Raw genomic sequence first — 22885 nt, forward strand, 5'->3', positions numbered from 1 at the left:
CCGTAACATATAATCCTACTTCTGATACCAAGTAGTTGGAGTGCCTAAATTTGTTTAGTTAATAAATTTGTTCATCGTCATGTGTTTATGTTTTGAGGGGACATGTTTTGGGGTGGGGAGTTGCGGAGTGGTGCCGGGGGGCACATGTGACATCGAGGAACACATCCACTTTACTTAAAAACATCTGTTTTTTCTTTCAATTATTGGCAGTTGATGTAAGTTGCTTTCTTCTTTTCTTTTCTTTAAACTTAAGAAGGATACAATGCTATGCAGATGTGTGCTTTTTACAGACAAATGATACCATTTGCAGGGGCGGAGAGTTGGGGGGGGGCGCGAAATGTTTACTTCTTCCTTGGATGGGGGGGCGCAATAGAAAATAATTGAGAAACACTGCCCTAAACCTACACATAAACACATGGCTAACCTTAACCAGGACCTAAAGCCAACTTATATTCCATTATAATGACCCATTATAATAGAATTTAAGTTATGTTTCAATCCTGAAATTAAGGCTTAACCTCATGGGGACCGGCATAGGATCCCCACAAGGAGGTGTGTCCAAGAATTGGTCCCCACAAGTATAGCTATACGAGTTCACATACACGCACACACAGACTTCACAGTAGAAAGTGGGATACAATTCTTCCTCTGTGATCCGCCATGATGTCTTTCCACTTACCTGCCAACAGCAGACTGACCTACTTTTTGAATGCGACTTGAGAGGTGGCGGGAAGGTGCGAGTGCTCAAACCTGGCTAAGGCCTGATTCACCTAAACTGGAGTTTCTCAAGAATGACAACTCACTCTGGCAGAGTCACACTCCATTCTTCCCTCACTTGAGAACAAGACCTAAAGACACCTTCAGCAATGTTCGGGAAAGAACTGGATCAAGACTTTCCACCATTGTGTCGAGGCCCCAGACCTGCTATGACAATTGTCGGCTGATGGAAGACAGAATGCATCATGCACAAAGAGCAATGACAGGTGCTGACACTGGACTGGTTAATGAGACTGCCAGGTTTTCACAAGGCTTCTCCCTCACATAGTCTCCATCACTGGTTGCCATAGTGCTTCCTGGACATCAGGCTACAGAAAAGACGGACAGAAAAATGCCACTTAAAGTTCCTTGGATGCGGTATGAGACCACCAAAACAAGGCTGTCCTGAAGAGGTAAGGAGCGCAAGGGGCGAGTGCCGCGGCATCACTTTTTGGAGTCCCGTCCTTGACTGCGTGAGACCTGAGGAAGACCAGGCGCCGTCTCAGCAGTTTTCCACCACACTCTCCGCGACACATCGATGTGACGTCAGGCGCTGCCTTTCCAGCGATGCAAACTATTTTTCCAGAGTCCACTTTTCAGTCTAAAGCGGTTAAATGACCTGAGCTCAGGCAACATCATTTTTAAATCTGTTCTTAATGAGTCGTCCACTGTACAGTGTAAATTTCAATTACATCCAATTAACCCCAATCAGAAGCACCTCATCTCAGGCCTGCTTTTTATTTAATGGTTCGCTGCAGCTTCAGCCATCGACTAGGCTGAATGAGCAGCGCCACGAAACGACCACCTTCACGGAGACAGCCGCCTTAATAGAGACACCACGGCCATTACACCTGAGTGTGTCTGTGCGCGGGAGTCTCATTTTCAACTTTCATACTGGGATCCCACTGGCCTCTGTCCAGGTTGGTTTGGACTCCAGCCCATTTGCTTGCAGGGAAATGTTAAGTAGAACTCTCCCAACCATGAAGGCTGCCCATTATTTCCTAATGACAGTACACGTGGGTCGTCCAGTGAGCGTGTGCGGTTGTACAAAACACCAGTGCACAGTGTACGTCCTGGACATACCTTTTGTGGGGATGGAACCAGACAACAAAACTGTTCAGTAGGTTTCATTCCTTCTCGGCCCATCGAGGGAGAAGGTTTTTCCGGGACCAATCTCTTCCTTCAGGAGCCATTTTACTCTTGGATCTCTCCGGGACAATTCCACATTGCACATGCAACATAAGCATTTCTGCTAAACCTCACTGTCAAAACAAAAGTTGCCAGTCTTCTCTCCAATATCTACCATAGGGCTCTCCTCAGCTTTAAAGTCAAGAGCTCCTAAATGTTCACCCTCTATTGGATGGTCTGCATTTACTATGACAGAACTTGTATCGTTTATTGGCCCTAGGTGTGGAAAACAGTCTGGCGTCATTTGTAGCACAGTCACACTGAATGCTTTCTATACACACAAAGAAAAAGGTGTGGGGGTAAGAACGACATACCCAAAAAACAAAAGCACACTTCAAGTCAAACTGTACTTCAGATCGTAATGTACCTGCAGCTGTGTGCACTGGTTCTCAGTCAAAACCCAAAAAGGATACGCTGGAATACAGGTAGTGACCAAACAAAATAAATCAGGAAGATGATGGAATGTGACAGAACTCACTGCTAGCTACACAAATAAACCACTTCTGCCCTTCTATTCCTGCTCTATAGCCATCTTTAGACAAACCAAAAGCCAGAAGGATCCAGTCCAGGGCTAGAAAGAGTTCACATTTCCCTTGAAATTCGAGTGTGACATACATTGAAAGACTTGGTCACAACTGCGTCTGCATCTTTGCTCGCAGTAAAGGCTCATTTATGATCAACATTCTGTACGTGTACGGACGGAGCCTTCTGTCCATGCTCGGCGTTCATTTCTGCCGTATTTCCGCACATTTCCACAAAGCTTACGGATACGGACCAAACGGAGCAGTTGCACCAGAAACCATAGGACCAGTGTTGCTGTTACTACCTGATACATAGCTCTAATGGGTGATGTAGACAACATAACAAAGGTGGAAATTCTCCGTCCTCCAGTTGCGATATATATTTAACAGCCTCACTGCCACGCTGCCTCCGTTATCCTCTGTTGTGCAAGAGGTCAATACTTCCACAGACGCCATGTTTGTTTTGGACTTTGTTGTAGTTATAAACTTTTTAACTCTGGGCTGCTCCCCCTGGTGGATGTATTGGTGAACACCGATACCAACGTCTAGAACGCATGAACGTATGTTTTCCTTGACAGTAACATCATTTGAAAAGGACTGGCATGTTTTTCTACGTAAAGGGAGCAATGCTGCGTTCCAGTTACCTCGGAAGAGGGAAGTTGGAGCTGGGAATGACGCCACAGCTGAGTTCAAGCGAGTTCTACTTATTGATGTCAGAAAAGGAGACAGTGACCAAAGCTATTGTCACGCAGGCCTTGTCTGGATAGAAGCAACTTCTTAATAAATACATACCTTCAGTTTGCATCTAAAACGCACAAATGGAGAGGAAACACAAGTTTGCAGAATACGTTTCTTTTGACGTATTTCATTGATTCAAAACATCTACTTCCTGTTTAGGTTACTTGGGATGGTGAGAATGGTGACGAACACCACTGGAATGCACCATAAGCTCGAAACATCTATTATCAAGGATGCCAAAATGCTTAAACTGAAAGAAGCAAAAAGAATCTTATCATAATACAATGCTGCATCTTTAATGTTCATTTAAAATTCATTTTCAAATCCTGGTTTCATTCATCTAAATGCAAATGTATTTCTACGTTAAAAACGCCACCACATTAAAGTCTTCTTATCTGAATAAATGTCCAGTTCGAGTTTCCACCTTAACATGTCTGGGGTGTCACGCAGAAGCACTGTTGACTGGAACCAGTCCGTCGTTTCCAAAAGGCTGTTTGCTGATCAGCTTACGGAATTTGTCATCGCTTTGCTCGGAGTCAAAACAAGACTCTGGACGACTGCGAGCGTGAGACAATGAAGATTAGAAAAACGGGGCCTGAATCTCCTCAACATGAAGCATCCTCAAGTGTTAAAACTGGCAGCAGACTCTCAGATAAGCCCTCCCACACACTCAGTCTTGAGAATTTCTCTGCTTGTGTTCTTTTGAAGTGTTTACATTGCGTAATGCCCACATGGCCAGGCACAACAATCTGTAGATTACGCCCAACAAAGATGTGCGTTAGAACTCCCTGCTTTTTAGGACCAAGCGTCTCGCGGCGCGTTCACAGAGACACTCTCCCAACAGTTTGGGCTTTGTTGGAACAATAACCGCACTGGTTTCTTAATAAAAGCAGCTCTGGTCCACACCAGAGGAGGATTCATTGGAGGCGGACTCCGTCTTTGAAACAGCCGTCATTTACAATGGTCGCGGCAGAACCAAACACACAGGGCTTTAACTTGGACAGAGCGCATAACTAAATAATTGCTTTATTTATAGATGGTATGAAATTAAGCACGCTTAACAGCCGGGGACAGAGCGGTTTAATCAGGCCCCTTGATTCATGCGCGCACTTCCCGCCGCCGCTGGAAGCGGGGAGTATTAAATACATTCCCTTATTACTCTGTAAATGCGAGTGGCCACGCAGACAAAAGCCAGGTAATAAATTAATAGTCGTAAAAACACCAACTGCTCGGACAGATACAGAAATTAAAAGTCAGCATCAAATACAACACACCACTCATCTTAATAACACAATTACAATTCCGGGAATCCATCACACGCACCTTCTGCGGGGTATTTAAACACGTTTAATTGGGACTGTATCTTGTTTAGCACGGTGATGCAGCGAACGGTTGGTGCCTTTGGGGGTTGAAGAAGGGCAGAAACTGACGCACACAAGTTTGTTGTGCTTAAAGAGAGGATAAAAAGGCTGCTAGCTGACTGACATGTAAAATACGTGTGGATACGACACAATAAAAAATGGTGGAAAATTTTAACACATTTACGACTGAGGCCATCTACTGGAAGTGTAGTGTTCTCATGTTCTCTGTGCATTGTATGCACAAAGTACGCGGAAGAGGATTAGGGCCAGTGAAGAAAAAAAAAATGGCAGAATTCTGACTTTAAAGTGTGACTTTGAAGTGAGAATTCTGGCTTTAATCTCAGAATTCTCACTTTAAAGTGAGAACTTTAAAGTCTGACTTAGTCAGAATTCTGAGAACAAAGGCTTCTGACTAGAATTCTGACTTCTGACTTTAAAGTCAGAATTCTGAGATGAAAGTCTCACTGCCAATTTTTTTTTTGATATTTTTCTTCACTGGCCCTAATCCCTAATAAAAAGTATAGTATAAAGTAAGTTGAGTAAAACTGTGAATGGCTCTTCTTCAGGTGCCAAAGTAAGTGGCATCCTCACTTGAGCTACTTAGATCTATGACTTTATTTTATGACTGCATACGTTACATCACTATTAATTTTTAGGAAAATATTTAAGTAAAATCTTTATTCATAAAAAAAATGAATTAATTCAGCAAGCGAGAGAATTACGCAGTTATTGAGCCAAAAAAATCTGTGGTCCATGGAGAAAGGAGAACAATGGCCAATGCCTCAGATCTGTCCTTCTAAATCGGATTTATGACGAATTGAGACATTTTTGTGTTTTGTTTCTACACACAAAACTCAAAAAGAGTAAAGAAAATGATGTGTCCAACTTATCAAATGGCCACATCTGTAAACAAGACATTTCATTGTGTCAAACACCACCTGACTCATATACATTAAGGGATATCTGGAGTTGAAAAGAGACCGCTTCATCTCCAAATTTTCTTTTTGAAAAATCACGACACCTGCCACCTCCTGCTTCAACACTGAGGGTCGTATATCCGGAGGGTCAATTACCATTTCGCTTTTGCTTGATCTTGTTTGTTTAACTTGACACAGTGAAGAAAGAGCTGACATTGACCAGAATCCGCCGCATTAATGTGTTTCATGTTCTGCATTCATCATTGTCAGCGAGCGGCGGACGACTGCCACTGTCACAGGAGGGAGGGAGGAGGGGAGGAGGTGAGTGGGGGAAGAGTGTCATGTCTAAACAAAATTATGATTTCCATCATTAATTTGACGCCTTTTTGCTCTTAAAAAGATAGAAATATGATAATGTAATTTATTTTGGAATGTATTATGGGTGAATAAATAAATTAAGGGAAGAACAGTGTTGGAAGTTTCTGCTCTAACAAAGTGAAAAAAACAAATTATTGTGTTCAATAATAATGAAAAAGTTAACTTCCCACTGAATAAATGGATTTATAATGAAGAAATCATCAGGCAGTTTATGATCTCTGCCTTTCATCCCTATATTTAAGTCACAGTCAGACTGTTGCCTTTCATTGTAGAGCCAGACTCTTTTCTATGGTCTTCAGTGGATTATTTATGTGCGTTTGTCCTCACAGAATATTGACCCCACAGGTGATGAACAAAAGAGCATTTCATTAAAAGACGACTGATGTTTGGCTCACGGTCCCTCCAAAAGCCACTCCATCAGGTGCACATCCCAGCACAGTACCATCACATGCCGCAGAAGCAGCCTGCGATGTCCTGCAGAGATTGGAGTCTTCATTATGGCAACTCCATGAGAGGAGTGAACGTCTCCCCCATCACTTTTCATCAGCAGTAAAACAAGCTTTTTATATCAGATGTAATGAAAATCCTTATGAATATATCTGTTCTGTGTTTGCAGAAGCTAGAATGTGTTGTTGACAGAAACACCCACACCACCCCCAAAACCCAAAGCTCCATTCCAACAGCAGGATGGAGGCAGTCAATGTTCCGTTAAAAGTGGCGCGATGCCCTCCTTTTATTTAAAACACGACGCACAGCAAAACATTCTAAACACCCAAGGAACCCGCCTAACTGGAACTAGAGAGACAGAAACACACAAAAATACAATTATTAACTTGGATGAGCCAAATATATTCTGTATTAATTACTGCAACTTTCGCAGGTGCTATGGCAACAGTCCCCACTGGAAAGACAGGATATGAATCGATGTTCAATTCCTGTCTGCACTTTTGTTTTTCGGATCAGTCTGAGAGACATAGGATTCTAATAATGAAAAGAAATGTGAGACGTTTCTCATAAGACAGAGAGAGAGAAACCACCCACCTATGTTCTTTGCTCATTTATTGTTAAGTTTGGCGACATAACTCTTTATATATTAACTCATAATGTGATATGTGGTAGCAGGATGACCCAGGAGGAGAGAATGGTGTTTGGTTTTTTTTTACCCAGACAATGGATGTTTTCGACATCCAGACACCTTCCACCTAACAAGACCTGGCACCCAGGTTCGGACCTTCACCCTAGCTACATCCACACGGATCCACACATTTGCCAACCTGGACATTTTCCGGGCTGGTTTCACAAAAGTGCTTTTGGATACACTGGAAATGATTTGAAATGATGTAGTACATATGCCAGGACTGTAGAGGCGCTGTGAGCATAAACAAATCGACGGATAAGGGACGTTGGTTTCGAGTGTTTTCAGCAGCTCTGTGGTCACCTGCTTTGTAAGCAGCTTGAATTTCAGTTCCAAAAGTTCCTGTATGGTTATGTTTTATGAAAATAAATGCTCTCTTGAAATATCACACGTGTTTTGGACGGGCTTCTCTGCAGACTGTGCTGCTCACATGTCTGCGGCACGTCTGCACACGGGTTAGTAGGAACATCTGGGACGCCTCCTGAATGTGGTGTTCAGGACACGTTCGACTAGGAGGAGGCCCAGGGCAGACCCAGGAAATAGTTGTGGCTAAGGAGTTTACACTGAATAAAAGTTGTTGCATATTATCACACTTAGTAACAATGTCTTTCCCTGGCAAACAAGGATTTTCGGGGACATATTTACCAATTCAATCCAGAGCAACTTAATATTTGAAAGTCCCTCCAGTACTTGCTCTTCACTATGGATACGTAAACATCTAAGAATACATTTTCTCACCGCCGACTGGTAACCGTGCAGCAATCGGAGCCACATCTGGGCAGTACCTCAGCCCAAGTATTGTGCAGAGAATGACAGGAAGGGCAAGGTTTCAAACCCAAACTCAGCAGAATCTTGAAGAATCAAAAGACCTGCAAGGTAGAGGTCTAATAATAGACGAAAGCAAAACAAAAACTCCCAACAGGAATAGCAAGATCAAAACAATAGCTATTTAGTGCTCATGCAGCCAGTGTAAATGGCTTTTGTGTGCTGCTTATTATTGCAATCTCAGTGTAGCACGCCACCGAGCAAATCTCAGTAATTAACCTATGGTAATGACAAAAGCCAATTTATGGCTCTTAAAGATCAAATGTATCTGGGTTAATATAAGGTCAATCGAATGCATGCGCGGGAATACCGGAGCCGAAAGTGAAGTTTCCAGCCGGCGTGTCGGGAGTGTTGCCAGGAAGAGTCTTCAAAGATTAAAACAAAAAAAGAAAAAGAGTAAGAGTCGGGTGACAGCAAACACACTTTCAGGCTCTGAGTTTGTCCAGTGGGTTTTGAGTTCCTCAGTTGCTTCACACAAAATAATGTCAAATAATGCCAGTTATTAAGCAGCATTCATGAGGGATAATATTATGGAAAACAACATGCTATTTATACAATGACTGCGACTCTTTTTTGTTTTTTTTTCCATTTTCAAAAAATATATATTTTTGCAGCGTATTATCATCCAAAACCAGCTACGGAGAAGGAAAATATATCTACGGACATACTGAGAGGAATATAATGCTGAAAACTATGTGTTTCATGTCATGCTTGTTATGTTCCAGACAATGTAATAAATACAAACTGAGGAACGATGAAAAACAAATGAGCTCACTGCCCTCATTGTTATGATTTTGGTTACCGTTAGCAACGGCAGGATTCCCAGGAAGCCCATTAATGCTGACGACAGTGACCGGCTGGTGACCCGTCCAGACAGGAAAATGCTGCCAACCTTTTGAGATGCTCCGAAAGTTAAGGGAAATAAAGTCACGCTTGGATTAATTCCATAATATCAATCACTCTGTCCAATGTAAAACAACTATATTAGCTTAAAATCTCAGTCATATTTCCTTTGTTTTGTTCAATCAGTTAAGTTTCAGTTTCTTAAAAAAAAAATATATATATATATATATATATATATAGCATAAACATATATTAAGAGCCTAAAAAGATTGTTGTTGTATAAGGGAGTACAGCATGTACAGTATAAACACTCTTGTCAAGGTCAAGAGAGCTGACCTGCCCTCCCAAGATGTTGCCCCATCTGGACCCAGCAACTGACATTACCTATTCAGGCAGAATCCAAACAAAGGCTCACTGACAGATCGTGGGACCTGGAGAGTTACGCTGCATTTAAATAGCACCTTTTGATATTAGATCAATACAGCGGATTAACAGTCCGGTCACTCATGGGCAGATGCTGCGGGAGACAGCATGCTTTGACTGTGATACATTATGTGCCAGAACTAAACAAAGAAGTTATTTCAATTCCAATGGTTTTGTTACTTTTTTCACAAAAGGTCAAGCGCTGTCAAAAATATCAGCATATTGACCTTTTTAAACATTCCAGAAACATTGGGATCATAGATTATGCTTTCTTCCCGTCTTTCCTGCCACCAAAGGGTTAAAACTCATTCACGCCAAAGTCGCAGGGGCTTGCACGTCTCCGGGCTTGTCATTTGCGGGTCATTCTACAGTTCATTGGAAGCCTAACATGCGTCGAGTGTCCTGGTGATAAATGCGAATCGTCAGGAGGACAGGGAGGCTGCAGGATGACGGCGGGATCTCTGGGACTCTTACCTGTACACAGCAGCACACCACAGATATCTGCCTGCACTCAGATGGGAGGCGGCTCAGATACACTCAACATGTTTCTTTGCAACTGAATATTGGTGACGCTTTAGGTTGTTGATATCGGATTGATTTATCTCTTTTTGACTCTTTTTTTTTAAAGAAAAAGAGAGATTTGTAAGGAAAAACTGGATTATTTTTTCCCTTAATTGCTAGAAGTAAACCATTTTGACAGTCGGTCCGTGGCACGTAAAATCTTTTTATGGGGAGATAAAAGTTACTTTCTAGAGCACGTTCTGGGTCGCACATATTCTGCAGCTCAATTTAAATGATAAATAATGATGTGACTTAAAAAACACGTCATTATTAGGACTATAAATCTACAAGTGAAAAGTCGCATATTTGACATCACAGCAGACTCTTTTTTTTCTCCTGGTGAAAACTAAATGTAAAAATGTCTTGCGCCCAAGTGTCAGCACAGCACTAATACCTGTTGCTCCCAGGACCAACTCATCTGGCGAGGTATTTTCCTAGGTTGTGTAGCGACCTGCTAAGCTAATGCTAACGCTGCATGACTTCAGCCCAGGCTGAATCAAACGTGAGAATAAGAGTGCAGGGAACTTTTCAGTCTGCCATTCAGCATGTTCTGCCCATCTTCTGTCAGTGTTTGGCGGTGACAACATTGTAGTATGCTGCTACACATCACACAAAACCTGAAGCTACTTTTGCTGCTGGTTGAAAGCAGTGCTCTCTTGACATTAAAATGTATATTTCATCATGTCAGATCTGTGGCATATTTCAAGCTAGATCAGAAAATAACTATTATCTCTCCATTGACACCCATTCATATTTTTTTTTTTTGCAATTTTGGTTGTACGATGTGGACGTAGATGGCCGTGACTTTGGCTCCCTATACCAAAGCATGACAGTCAGGTCAAGGATGCAAGTGAACTTCCCACTGTGGTGTCTCATAAAAACAGGCTGAGAACCAGCAACTCTTCTTACAGAAGCTGCACTAATTCTCAGCAGAGAAAGCAGTCTTACTGAAGAATGGTAGAACTTAGACTGAAAAGTTTACAAACAGACGTGGAGCTCCGATCCTCACTCTGACATCTACTTCTATCAGATGGTGGAAGAGAAAAAGGGGTCCATAATTCGAGGGGTTGCCCTCCAATATCATCACCTCTGCACTTGAAATCCAGCATCGACTGACATTTCTTTTGTGAAGGAATACAAAATAGCCGCAATTTCTGCTGTCTAATCAACCAAAAATGACTGGATGAAATCGACTGCAACATTGATCGCAGTAAACAGAGCTCACTCTTAAGGAGAGTCGAGCTAAGAAGCTGCAGGCTGCGGATTGAAAGAGAAGAAATTGATATTCTGAATACATAGCAGAGCAACAACTTGAGCGGTCAAGCTAGAATAGCATTTCTCCTGGACAATGAAAAACCTCGGGCTGCTCTTGGATGACACATCTACAGTTTATCCACAGTGGGAAGGATGTCAGCCGCTTTATCATCACAGATGCCTCGGTTCAGGGTCCGTCTGACTGGGCCATTGACCTTCTCTTCCAGGGGGAGCAAACATGATCCTCATGAGCCTGGCGCTGATCTCCAACGGAAAGCGAAACAAGCCGGTGACCTGGCTGGTCAACAGGAAATTATGTCACATCTGCAAAGTTAAGTTGATTTAACAAAGCAAAGACAAAGAGATTAGCGAATAATGAACTTGCAAAATTTGAGCAGAGTAAAAAAGCAGTATAATAGTAAATAGTGGTGCTAACTATTAGTAAAGCTAACATGTTGTTAGCTGTCATTAAAATTCTGGCATTAAAAAAACTATTGGGTTTATAAAATTATATGTATTTGTATTACATAATAGATGAACACCGGTCACAAAAGTCTGAAACTTCTGTGAAAACGCGTGACACGAATCCATCCAGTGCGCGATGAAACCGAGCAAAGAGACTGGACACACATCTGAGCTTCAGATGAAGTTGGTCAGCTGTGTGCATTTCAGAGGGATTGGCAAGACAGAGGTAGAACAGCAGCAGTGGTAGATGGGCGGTGTGTGACACATCACACCAAGTACACTAAACTTTAGACCAGTGATTCTTAACCATAGGGCCTGGGCCCACGGTTGGGCTGCTAAAAGTTTGTTTGTTTTACATCTTTGGGCCTCAAGGGCTGCAAGACGCTCCGTTTTAATACAATAGCCACGTATGGTGGCAGTAGTGTGTCACTGAATTGACTTGACAGCTGCAAATCTGTGATAGTCACCGACTAAGGAGAAGTTCTTGAAAAGAAAAAATGATTCATTTACACTTTACTTATATCTTATTTGGAGTTTAAACAAAAAATATGATTTTTATTTTAGGATTTTTTTTTTTTTTTTTTTTTTCCATTTTCTCAACTTTTAGCATCAAGTATATTATTTTTTTCTTTAGTAAATTTTATGAAGATGACTTGCACCTGGTTCTACTGCCAGTTGGACATTTCTCTGACAAATATCTTTGCAATGATCACATGGTTTCAAGTCATTCCACAAGGTTTTTGTTTGTTTAGATTTGTTCTGGGAGATGTGGGCCCCGAGATCAAAAAGGTTAAGAACCCCCGCTTTAGACTTTACATCTATTTTGCCTGGTACAGGTACAGAAACCAATCCAGATTGGGCCTTCTTCCGATGGTTTTGGCTACAGATGTGGAAGCAATGCAGCACTAGGCAGAGCCTCAATGTTGTGGCCGGGGTGTAGATCTCCTACCCATGACCCCTTAAATGCCCCGTAGATGCGCTCCATGTGTCTATATGCATATCACTGCAGTCGGCCACATATCGAGGTGTCTCTATTTCACCGCAGAAAATAAACAAGCACCAGCTGCTGCTCGCCAACAATCCATTTTGTACCGTGGCGACATAAAAGGGATTAAATATTAATACGCTATTGTATATTGATTGAAAAAATACCTGCCACCGTAATGGGCCGGTTGATATTTCTGGATCAAACAATGACAAACTCGTTATCAAAGGTCATTTTTTAAACATTTATGGCAGCTGAGTAGCTGAGGAGCGTCGGGGGGGTCTCACGTGGGCAATAAAGGCTGAAGACATGCAGATGAAGACAGCGGCCATTTCTAGTTGTTGAAAATGAACGTCGCGCATGATAAACAATTCTCCGGAGCTGTATTAACCTTGGAGGACCCGACTCCATAGTCCAACTGATTATTTTTATGGGTGAGGAGGGGAAACTCTGGCTCCTGCTGAATGTTTACCGGCCGCTACAACACATGCTGCATGAGGATTATGCTGAGGAAAACCATAATCTCTGGGCACAAAGAGGCGCCGTATGGAAACTTTCCGTCAGCTGAAACATGAATTAAAGGGTTTGTTGGGAATAATAAATTAACTGGAGCTAATTTCACAAAAAAAACTTTCAGAATTATGTTCATGGCTCATGGCACACAAGAGGCACCACAAGTGGGGAGTGTCAAATTATTTTTAGTGAATCTGTAGAATGTTGTGTTTAACAAAGTCAAGTTCCATACAAGTGATTCCTTCAAAAAGCTTCTTGGATTGTTGCCTGCGTTACCAACATTTCCTGAAAATGTAGTTCAAATACTTCATCCAAGTGTCGTTGATAAATCATGACCAATATCTCTTCGACATAAAATCTTTATAAAATCATAAAATTCTTGGTCTGACAAATCCAATGAATTGCATTTCAGATCAGGGCGGAAGTTTTTTTGCGCTGAGAATATTCCTCATTCCTTAATTTGTCCGCCACACTGATGCCTCCTTTGTGTGGCTGACTCATAGCAGTGGAATGGAACTGCTGTGTGCAGTGGAAAGATTCCTCCACAAAAACATAGAGAATCCATTGGGAGGCAGACAAAGAGAGTCTTCAAACAGACTGGACTGTCCGGCACAGAGTCAGAGCGACTACAGAGGAGTGGAGATCTGCACAGACTCTAGTGTCACTGTGAGAAACCAAAGACAGACTTGTTCCTTCAGGGGAGGACTGAGGGAGACACTTGCTGTCCACTGTGGGGGGGCAGTAGGTCTTCTGAGGTGTCACCTTCACACAATGTGACAAACCCCTCTGGTCGGAGCCTTTCTTCACACCCACTATCCCTCTCTCTTCCACCTTCTTAGACAAATGAGTGAAGACCCGGGTCCAGGCACAACCAGAGGCAAGGACGGAGCCCGCATGGACTCCGCCAGTCACGGCTCCGCGCCCCATCACTTCACACTTAAATCCCCTTCTTGCTCTCCTTCCTTCATCTCAGGCTTCAGGCTCTCTCTGCTCATTTTGTGTCCACAAGACTTTTACCAGGGTCTCGCCCAGACATACGCCACATGTCACCCTGCCGTCCGTGGTCACACAGCCCAGAGGCGCGCGGTCGTCTGAAGCTCAGACTGGAGAGCAACTGTGACACTTCAGTGCTGCAACCCATCCCTGTTTATCCATCTCCCCACTCACTTTAAAACTCGCGTCAAACTACCTGGAATTAAAACTTATCAAAACCACCCCATGAACACCTGAAAAACCCTCTCCGATAACAGATCATCTGGTTTGCAACGGCTGTATGTTCTTCATTTCCTCCTGATATCATTGAGACTGCAGTTAATATCGAGGAATGCAAAAGAAAAAAGGGAGGAAGGAGGAGGAAGGAATCCTGCTGGACTAATCTTGGGCAGAGTACAGCCATGATAATGATGATGGATTAGAAATACAGCGGCGTATTGGGATTACAAGGCGATTAACTGTCCAGGGGAGGAGGAAGAGGAGGAGGAGGAGGGGGCAGACCGCCATCAAGCTAATCAATCAAATCATCGGGACAAGCCCTTGTCCAGTGGAAACAATTAGACCACTTCTGGAAAATCAATAGCCCTGCATTGGGTTTAGATACCCACCGGTCACTCATTCGATAAAGCCTCCTTGGGTTTTGATAAGCCTTCCAGTCGGCGACGGCTCCGAGTGGGAACCGAATACATCACGCCGGCTCCAGGAAGGCCTCATAAAAACGGCAAATCGAAAACAACATCATTTAATGTGGCAAAGGTTACTTTTCTGCGCTTGTTCATTATGAGGCGTCTCCTGCGGAAGAGGAGAATCCATTTAGTCTGGGGTGTTTAGGGAAAACAGCGCCTCGCTTCTCAAGCAAAACAAAGCGGCCAGGAAAAAAAAAAGAATCAAAGCGCTTCATAAAGTTGCTCTGAGAAACAGTCCCGCTAGTAAAGGTGTCGGTGGTTTTCCAGAACAGCTCCCATACATAATTAAAGCAGGAATTTGTATCTGTCTGCACTCTGTGGCCTCCTGATGAATTAATATCTGGGTGGAAGTCCTACACAGCCATCAGATTAGCTCATTTATTTCTGTCAGCTGCTTGCTCTATCAGCTATTTGTAAGTCGGCCAGGGTTGGGTTGGGTTGGGTGATGGTGCTGCTGCTGCTGTTGTAGTTAGAGGTGGTGGAGATTGTTAGACGTGTATTTATTATCATAAATGGCTGTTATGAATTAGGCCTGATTCAAATGTCCAGCCTATAGTGCTGCAAGTGCCAGCGCAGAGTGATGACTCATTTCTTTCCCTTTGGGAGAATGTTGTTGTGCGGCTAGTACGCGCTGATATAAGAGCTCGGCAAGTGTGAGAACTTTTTTTTGTTTTTTTATTGAGGACACAACAAGATGGCTGGGTTTCGTTTCAGCTTTGCATTCTCATCCAGTTCAGGTCTATAGTTGGTCTATATGTTGAATTGCCTGTCAATTATAGAAATGAGGAGGAAACAAAAATGTCACCCCAGAAGAAACATAAAAATATTTCTAATATTATTAAGTGAAATGGGCACATACACACACACACACACACATATATATATATATATATATATATATAATTCATATATATATATATATATATATACATGAATTAGAATTCATTCATTCATTCATGTAAATCCACAAAAAAACTATGTTCATGGCTCATGGCACATAAGAGGTACTGTATAAGTGGGGTGTGTCAACCACTCGGCCACCAAGCTGCCAGTCTTACCTGGCGACTCTAAAACAATGTCACCATAGTCTCATGAATATTGATTCATTTTTAGTGAATCTATAGTATGCTGTGTTTAACAAGTTCCATACAAGTGACTGATGGTTCCTTCTAAAACCTTCTTGAATTGTTGCCTCACAGATCACGTGACAGGTAGAATTCTGATCCACAGGCTTTCATTAAAACCATTTTAATTCCCGTCCCAGTGTCGGTGATAAATTGTGACCAATATCCCTTCGACATATCATAAAATTTTCGGTCTGACAAATCCAATGAATTACATTTCAGATGAGGGCGGAATTCTTTTTGCGCTGAGAATATTCCTTAATTTACCTCCTTTGTGTGGCTGCCTCATAGTAGTTCAATGAAACTGCTGTATATATACATATATAAATGAATAATATTCATTAAAATAATAGTAAATAAACCAGTTTGTTTGGGGGAAAAAGGCTTGCATGAATTATTTATTAATGATGTCATTAAAATATTAGATTTGACCCAAGAATCTCTAAACACAATGAAGATTTTTAAAACAATGTTTTGTAAACAATGATCAGCAATAAGGAGGTAGATAATAGGGATTAATAAAGGCGCTCCCATGTCAGACCGCGGACGACATGCGTGTTGTATGGAGGACGGTGTGAAGAAAGCAAGGGCAACTTACACTAAGACTGTATTAACCTTTGGTCTGCTGGTGAGGGCAGGGCAGACGCAGGCCAGCCGGTTTGAAGGGACTCCCCATAATCAGCCTCCTGTCAGCGCTGTTTCCAGGAGATTAATTCAGCTGGTTTCAATTCCAGCCGCTGCTCCCCAAACCTCAAGCCGGGGTGCAGATCTGGTCCTGTTTAAAAACACAGGCGCATGGCACCGACTCAATTTAACACGGGAACAGCTGAGGGGGAAGGCTGGGTCACGGGAATACTCTTCACCCCTCGCAAACACAAATAACATGCATCAACAAGAAGACAGAAATCCCAGCTTTGGGCCGGGCGGGAACCAATCCAATCACCGCTCGGAATTCCGCGAGGGAATATGCTCGCAAGTCTGGGTAGACTTCCAATTACCTAAAAAGAAATATAACAGTTTCTAACGCGGCGCTAAGCCGGAGATTCCTAAGCCGTTTCCAGTTCCATTAAACAGCGGAGAGCTGCCAGGCTTGTTGTGGCCAAGAGTCTCCACTGGCACTAGATAATGAAGTGATGCGACAACAGCGCTAAGGAGCAGGTGATACAGGGGGACAGTGACAGAGATGTAGGGGCCGACCGTTAGTTACCTGTAATAGCCCAGGATGACGATGTGAACCCCGGCACCGGGCTGACAGATGTCGGACTTCTTCTGATCATCCATTTTCTGCGGCGCGTTCGCAAAAGGTCCCGTGGCATTGATAACACATTTGGCTCTGACATCAAATTCCTGCCCTATGAAAGAAAACAGCATCAATCACCAGGGGCTATTCATCTGTGGCTGGTGACAAGCCGGATTATTAATTTATCAGCGGACGCCCCCCTCGCGCCGCCGTAATAGAGTGGCTGGAGTGTGTCCATGGGAGACTTCCCAGGATTGTAATTAATAGGAAACAGACATACCTAATTTCCCTCTTGCCTCTTTGTGTCACAGAGTTGCTCAGTGGCGGCGACTGAGGGAGCCTTTTGAAATTATGGAAGGGAAATGTTTGCTAATGTGATGGCTGATGTTGGCCAGCCACTGTTTTTAATGGGATGCATGTCCAAAGACAGCGGCAGGATAACAAATGATCTGTTTGGACAACAAGATGAATGACAGACTAGCCTTTTTAATTTGACGTGTGATGCTCGGACGCAGGGCGAGGGGAGCACAGAAATGCATATTTTCGGAGCGACACAACACCTGGGTGGATTTTCTGGGTCTCATGCTTCACATTAATGATGATTTACCTACACCGCGCTGTGCTTATGTGGTAGAAGAGTGGAAAGGTGCGGCCAATTGAGCTTATCTTCTGACTTTGAGGGGATAAAGGCACTGAAATGCTAACTGAAATGAAGAAGTCGTGTGGTTGCAGGTGGCTTCTATGGAGGGATTTCTCTGCCATCCAGATTTGAAAACAAAAAAACAATTTGAATAGTAAGAACAAAATTGAATTTGAAAAAAAAAAATCCAAAGAATGATTGATGCCCTGTTATTCAGGTTTGAATAAGAAAAAAAAGGTTTACATAGTATTTTAAAAAGTTATTTTAAAAAGAATTAATAGTTAGTAACATGAAGACGTTTTTTAGATTTTTTACAATTACGAATCCTTTTTTTACGAGTACAAAACTGATGGCACAGAAATGGTGTTGGGGGCGTGTCCTTGCTCTGTGGGCGGAGCCTAATCAAGACTGACTGACCGCGGTTTCAGGTGGGATGTTTACAGGCAACACGGACATTGTGATGCTGTAAAAACACATGAAGATGTGGATTTGTCATGTGCATGTCGGAGGAAAAGTGCAGATACAACAACACTGATATGTCTGGCTCGTTTGTCTTCCAATGAAAATAAAATTTAAAAACAATATGCAGCTAGCATTTATCGCAGGTGTGTTTCGGTGGATTCTGAAAACATTTAAAGATAGTTATCAACCACAATAGCTTGTGTTTATATGTTGATGTTAGCAAAGAAGCTAGCAATCAATTAGCATTGCGATTCGACAGCTATAATGCTATAAAAGTTATTAGTCTGTCATTTGTTAAGAACATCACTCACACACTCAGATAGAATTATGATAAAGAATTCCATTCTAACAAAACTTGCCATTCAATTGAGTGAGCTTCTCTCACAAACCGTCTGTGGAAACAGCCGCGTGGTGGTCATACCTGCCGATGCCAATATCTTGGTTATTCATAATATGTTTCAGAACGCCATCTTTTAGCCTCAGCTCCTATGTTCTCCAAAGCAGCTCCAATGCATGACATTTAAAAGGTAAGTAAGGCCATTTGGAGTCCGCTAATTCCGCCTTCCGTCCCTCGACAAGATCTGAAGCCTCTCTGCACACCATAAAACGCTTATGAAATATTAAAAGCCCCGGCATTAGATGTGCAATGACTATGTGCAAACTAGCTCTGAGTAAGAGGTGATGGGAGGGCCCCCGTTGCGAGGGTGACACAGAGTGGGAAGAGAGCGGGGCTGGCAGGAAGGAGGCAGATTTTGTTGGATTTACCTGCGATCACATCCCTGCCGTGCAGACTCCGCGGACCCTCTCCACTCTTCGTCTGTGGGTCTGCCCTCTTCAGTAGGTGCAGCACTTCAGTGTAATTGGCTATGGCAGCCCCATACCTGGCAGCAGTGAGGGCGATGGCGAGGTTCATTCGAGCATCGTCGCGTTGTCCTGCAGCGGGGGGACAGGACCAGAGCAGGGGGATGTGAGTCACCCCGAGCCTGTGACTGGTGGTATGGAAGTGTGTCGGAACCGATATGTCACATCTGTCCCTGTCACTTTGCATCAGCGCGATGGCTGCTCTGGCCACACAAGGAGCACACTTAAAGCCACAGTGGCCCTTTGGCCTGAGAGCGGGCCCCCCCCCGCCAGCCCCTCCCTCTCACCTCCCTGCATCGGGAAAGACAAGGAATATAGGGATACGGACTGGAGGAGCAAACTCTTAATATGTCATTGGTGTTGTCAGCAATTCTTGGAGTTCAAATCATTCTGAATATGTATACTGGATTTTACTTTTTAAACAAGAGAAGAATCGTGTCATTCCTTTACATATTCCTAAACATTTCATGCCAACCAAGAAAACTACCATATATTGTCCAAACTGTAACAGTAAAACACTCTCATGGTTGCTGCACAGTTCTCGGTTGGATACAGACAACAAAGAGAGAATCGTACTTTTGGATTGGGGAGGAAGCCAGAGAGTGTGGAGGGAACCGTAATGTGTGGTGTATTTCGGATGCATGTGAACCAGCAAGCTGGAACCTGCCAGGTCAGAGGTGGAATGTGGATAAATTATTTTCATTTTTAGCTTCAATAATTAAGTGACAGAAATATAAATAAACCTTACACTAGGAATTTAATTGAGTGTGACTCTATGCTATATATACACATTACGCATTTAATAATGGAAATTATTTTGACACATTGTTGTGTAAATTGAAAAATTGAACGGAAATTGAAATTAAAAATAAGATTAAAAATCTTATGGGTTGATGAGGGGTAAAACACGGAGGAAACAAATGGGTTTGTTTTGGGAATTTCACAGACTAGGAGAGTGACTACTCCTGTCGCTTTGAATATATAAAAAATATTAACCAAGAAATTGTAATCTGTCGATTTCATAATATCACAAACTACAAACCTTGCTGTCTGCAGTACACAATGCTATTGGCCAATAACAACAGCGTACTTACTTGTGGCTAGTCATGAATATATCTTTTTGGGAGCTGACTGAAGTGATTCTTGTGAGATTCATATCGACGTGGAATCCCCAACAAACTCATATCAAAGGTCAAGAGTCACATTTCAGTCACTAACGCTCAGGGTTGGACTTGCCTCCTCCTCTCAGGATACCATGATTAAGCGATCTAAAAAAAAAAAAAAAACGGTCCCCCTCCTCACGCACATTTCCAACAACACATCCTGACAGCAGCTGATCTGCTTGCGCATCTGATGGTACCGTCGTCCATCGAGATTTATGGATTAATCCCTCCTCAGCGCTCAAATACCAGAGATCTATATTCAGAGTCACCGGGTCACAAGTTTTGTAATTTAAATGAAAGGGTCTAAAAGGTGACAAATGAACAAAGCCCAGTTTCATTAGGAAGAGATTCTTATGTACATCTTTGAAGATTTATTGCCGGACGCTGCTCTGGTCCAAAAGTAAAGAGAGAATAGAGATGATTAATCACTTTTAATGTTGGTGTCTCGAGTGACTTTCTTTCTATTTGTTATTGCCAAGGTGCTTCAAGTGCTCTTGTTGGTGAGGGGGAATGTTGAGGAGGGTCCTTGGTGCCCTGATTTATTTTGCATCTGAGCGACTTGAGGCGGGTTAGCTGGTGGGCGCCGTCTTAATGCTACAGCACGCTGGAAGCCATCTCCCCACTAGGAAAAATAAATAAATAAATGCTCGCAAATAGTAAAAAAAAAAACAACAAGAAGAAACAACAGATTTAAAGGCCACATTTTAGAATGAATTACATACAAGAGCATGTACCCTGCCATGATGAATTAGGAAGACCAAGGAATTCACTTTTTCATCTCTGTAGGGTGAATGTGACCATTAGAGTTTGCAAAACTCCTGCCAATCGTGTGTTTGGGTGGAGGGCGCTCATACACATGAGGGGTGTTGCAAAACATCGGGTCACTGTCATTTATAAATATGACAGGACACACACAGACGCTAGCCAGAGTCCAAACGTGGAGTAAAATCCTGCATGAACTGGAGACAGATCTATCACACATATTCACATACTCTATACTCTACTTATCACATATTAAACATCTTATGTTCAATTCATATTTAATAAAGTTGTACATTTTTATTACATTTATTGGGTTACGTTTTTAAATGGGTTCATACAGCACATAGAGAGCATGTCCAAACTCTACTGCCTCTGATCAGATTTCATATAGCTTCCACCAAGAAATATTATTTCTGCCCCAATCCAGACTAAAAACACCCCAAATAAATGCTAAAATCATATCTGCCAATATTACATAAATTATGAATTATTACCTGTGTTTGTTTGGAGATTGCAAATGTCTTAGGCACGCAGAAATGGCAAGCAAAATATTGTCAGCACACTTTGAACTCAAAATATAGTTAAATGAATCTATGTTACAAAGAAATTCAGTCGCTCCTTTGAACTTTAGCTCTTCTTTTTCAGACATTAATGAGGAAAATTGATTTTTTTCATTTTTTGTTTACAGTTCGGCCAAATGTTTGACACCCACACATCTTTATATTAAGTGTTGACTGCTCGGCTGTTCAGTTGAAGGAATGAAGGCCATCCAAGTGGCGCAAGATCATCATCATTTGGACGATATATAACTTTAAATTAAAGTAAAGACAAATACCAAATCGACTTACCCTTAATCTTTATGACACACACGCATGTGAGGGAATTAGGGAAGCTTTCTTGGTCTATATGACAATTTGAGAGAACCTGAAATTGGAGAAAATAAATAATAACATTACAATGACAAAATGGAGAAAAAAGAAATAACCTCACTGCAGAAACTAAGTGAAGAAAAACAGATTTGTTTTTGACAACCTCAAAACTGGGCTCAGTGGTGGGTTGGTTATATTGTAAAAAATTGTAAATACGAACCAGAAAACTTGTGCACCAGTGACAGGAGCTGACACACATGAAAGCCATGCAGGGCGTTTGAGCAGCACCTGATCCTTGGTGATAGCTAGGCTCCCTCATGCCCCTTGACCCCTGATTCACAGCTCCTCCATGTGAGCCTGTCCCAGATTGGCACAGGGGGGAAACAGCAGCATTAATACGACATTAAATGTCAGAAATTCAGGGATTAGTAGGATCTCCAGCAGGATTTATGAATGAACAGCAGTGCCTGTGCCTGTAATAACCTGACGCCCCGAATATGATAACAGTAATGACGGCGATAATTATCATTAGCAATTAAAAAGCTAAGATGGCTGCACGACAGAGAAGGTCCTAAATGAGCATCAAGGCACCCGGAAAGACCCCGAGACTCCACCGCCGCCCCCCCTCTTTCAACTTGCTGCCTGCCCCTCCTCCCAGCCGGCTCACACCCGCTCAGCCTCCCGGAGGTACCAAACTCAGTGGAGTGAGAGGAAGTCAGCAGCGAGAGCAAACGCTGCAAAATGACAGGGACAATAATGACAACGAATTTCATGTCTCCCAGACATGAGGCCAGAGATGCTCGGCTGGGCTGACCTTCCCAATTAAATTGTTACAGGTGCAGTCGCCGGGGACGCCGTTTCACCCCCCCAACAAAATAAAAGTATATATTATATTTAATATTACTGGATGATGCACATTGAAGGATTTCAGTTCAAGCATATCTTGGTCGTGTGTAACCACTTCAGCTAACTCCCTTGATGGGGTGAAAGCCAGCTACAAAGGCAAACATGGCCGCCCATCACGTCGCTTTTTGATCCTTCGATGTCAGCTCTTCTTATCATCGTGAAGCAGAATTCACCAAACGTTGGATTGTTCACCCAGTACCGTCGTGAGACAGGTTACTTTTACCCGACTGATGATGTGTTGTCGCACAACCACTCCCATAACTGCAGTCAATTCAAAGTCATCAATTGACCTCTGAATGTTTGAGGACAGCGGGAG

At 42.7% G+C, this 22885-nt stretch overlaps 1 protein-coding gene across 4 annotated transcripts in view; it reads right to left on the bottom strand.

Annotated features, from left to right (window-relative positions):
• Positions 1–22210, bottom strand: part of LOC128765883 (glycerol-3-phosphate dehydrogenase, mitochondrial-like) — a 30959-nt gene extending 8749 nt beyond the window's left edge. For 2 of the 4 annotated variants that reach the window (XM_053877096.1, XM_053877095.1), the window contains exons 1-4: positions 21643–22210; positions 18774–18941; positions 16874–17018; positions 16265–16441 (exon numbers count right to left, since the gene is read on the bottom strand). In XM_053877096.1, coding sequence (XP_053733071.1) covers positions 16381–16441; positions 16874–17018; positions 18774–18941; positions 21643–21982 — 714 coding nt within the window. In that variant the 5' untranslated portion in view covers positions 21983–22210 and the 3' untranslated portion in view covers positions 16265–16380. Of the gene's footprint in view, positions 1–16172; positions 16442–16873; positions 17019–18773; positions 18942–21642 lie in introns of those variants that run through there. The other 2 variants (XM_053877098.1, XM_053877097.1) reach the window with 2 other exon arrangements.
• Between the last annotated feature and the right edge of the window lie 675 nt (positions 22211–22885).

Source organism: Synchiropus splendidus, chromosome 10 (assembly GCF_027744825.2).
Source record: "Synchiropus splendidus isolate RoL2022-P1 chromosome 10, RoL_Sspl_1.0, whole genome shotgun sequence".
In the NCBI taxonomy this organism is placed as follows: Eukaryota; Metazoa; Chordata; class Actinopteri; order Syngnathiformes; family Callionymidae; genus Synchiropus; species Synchiropus splendidus.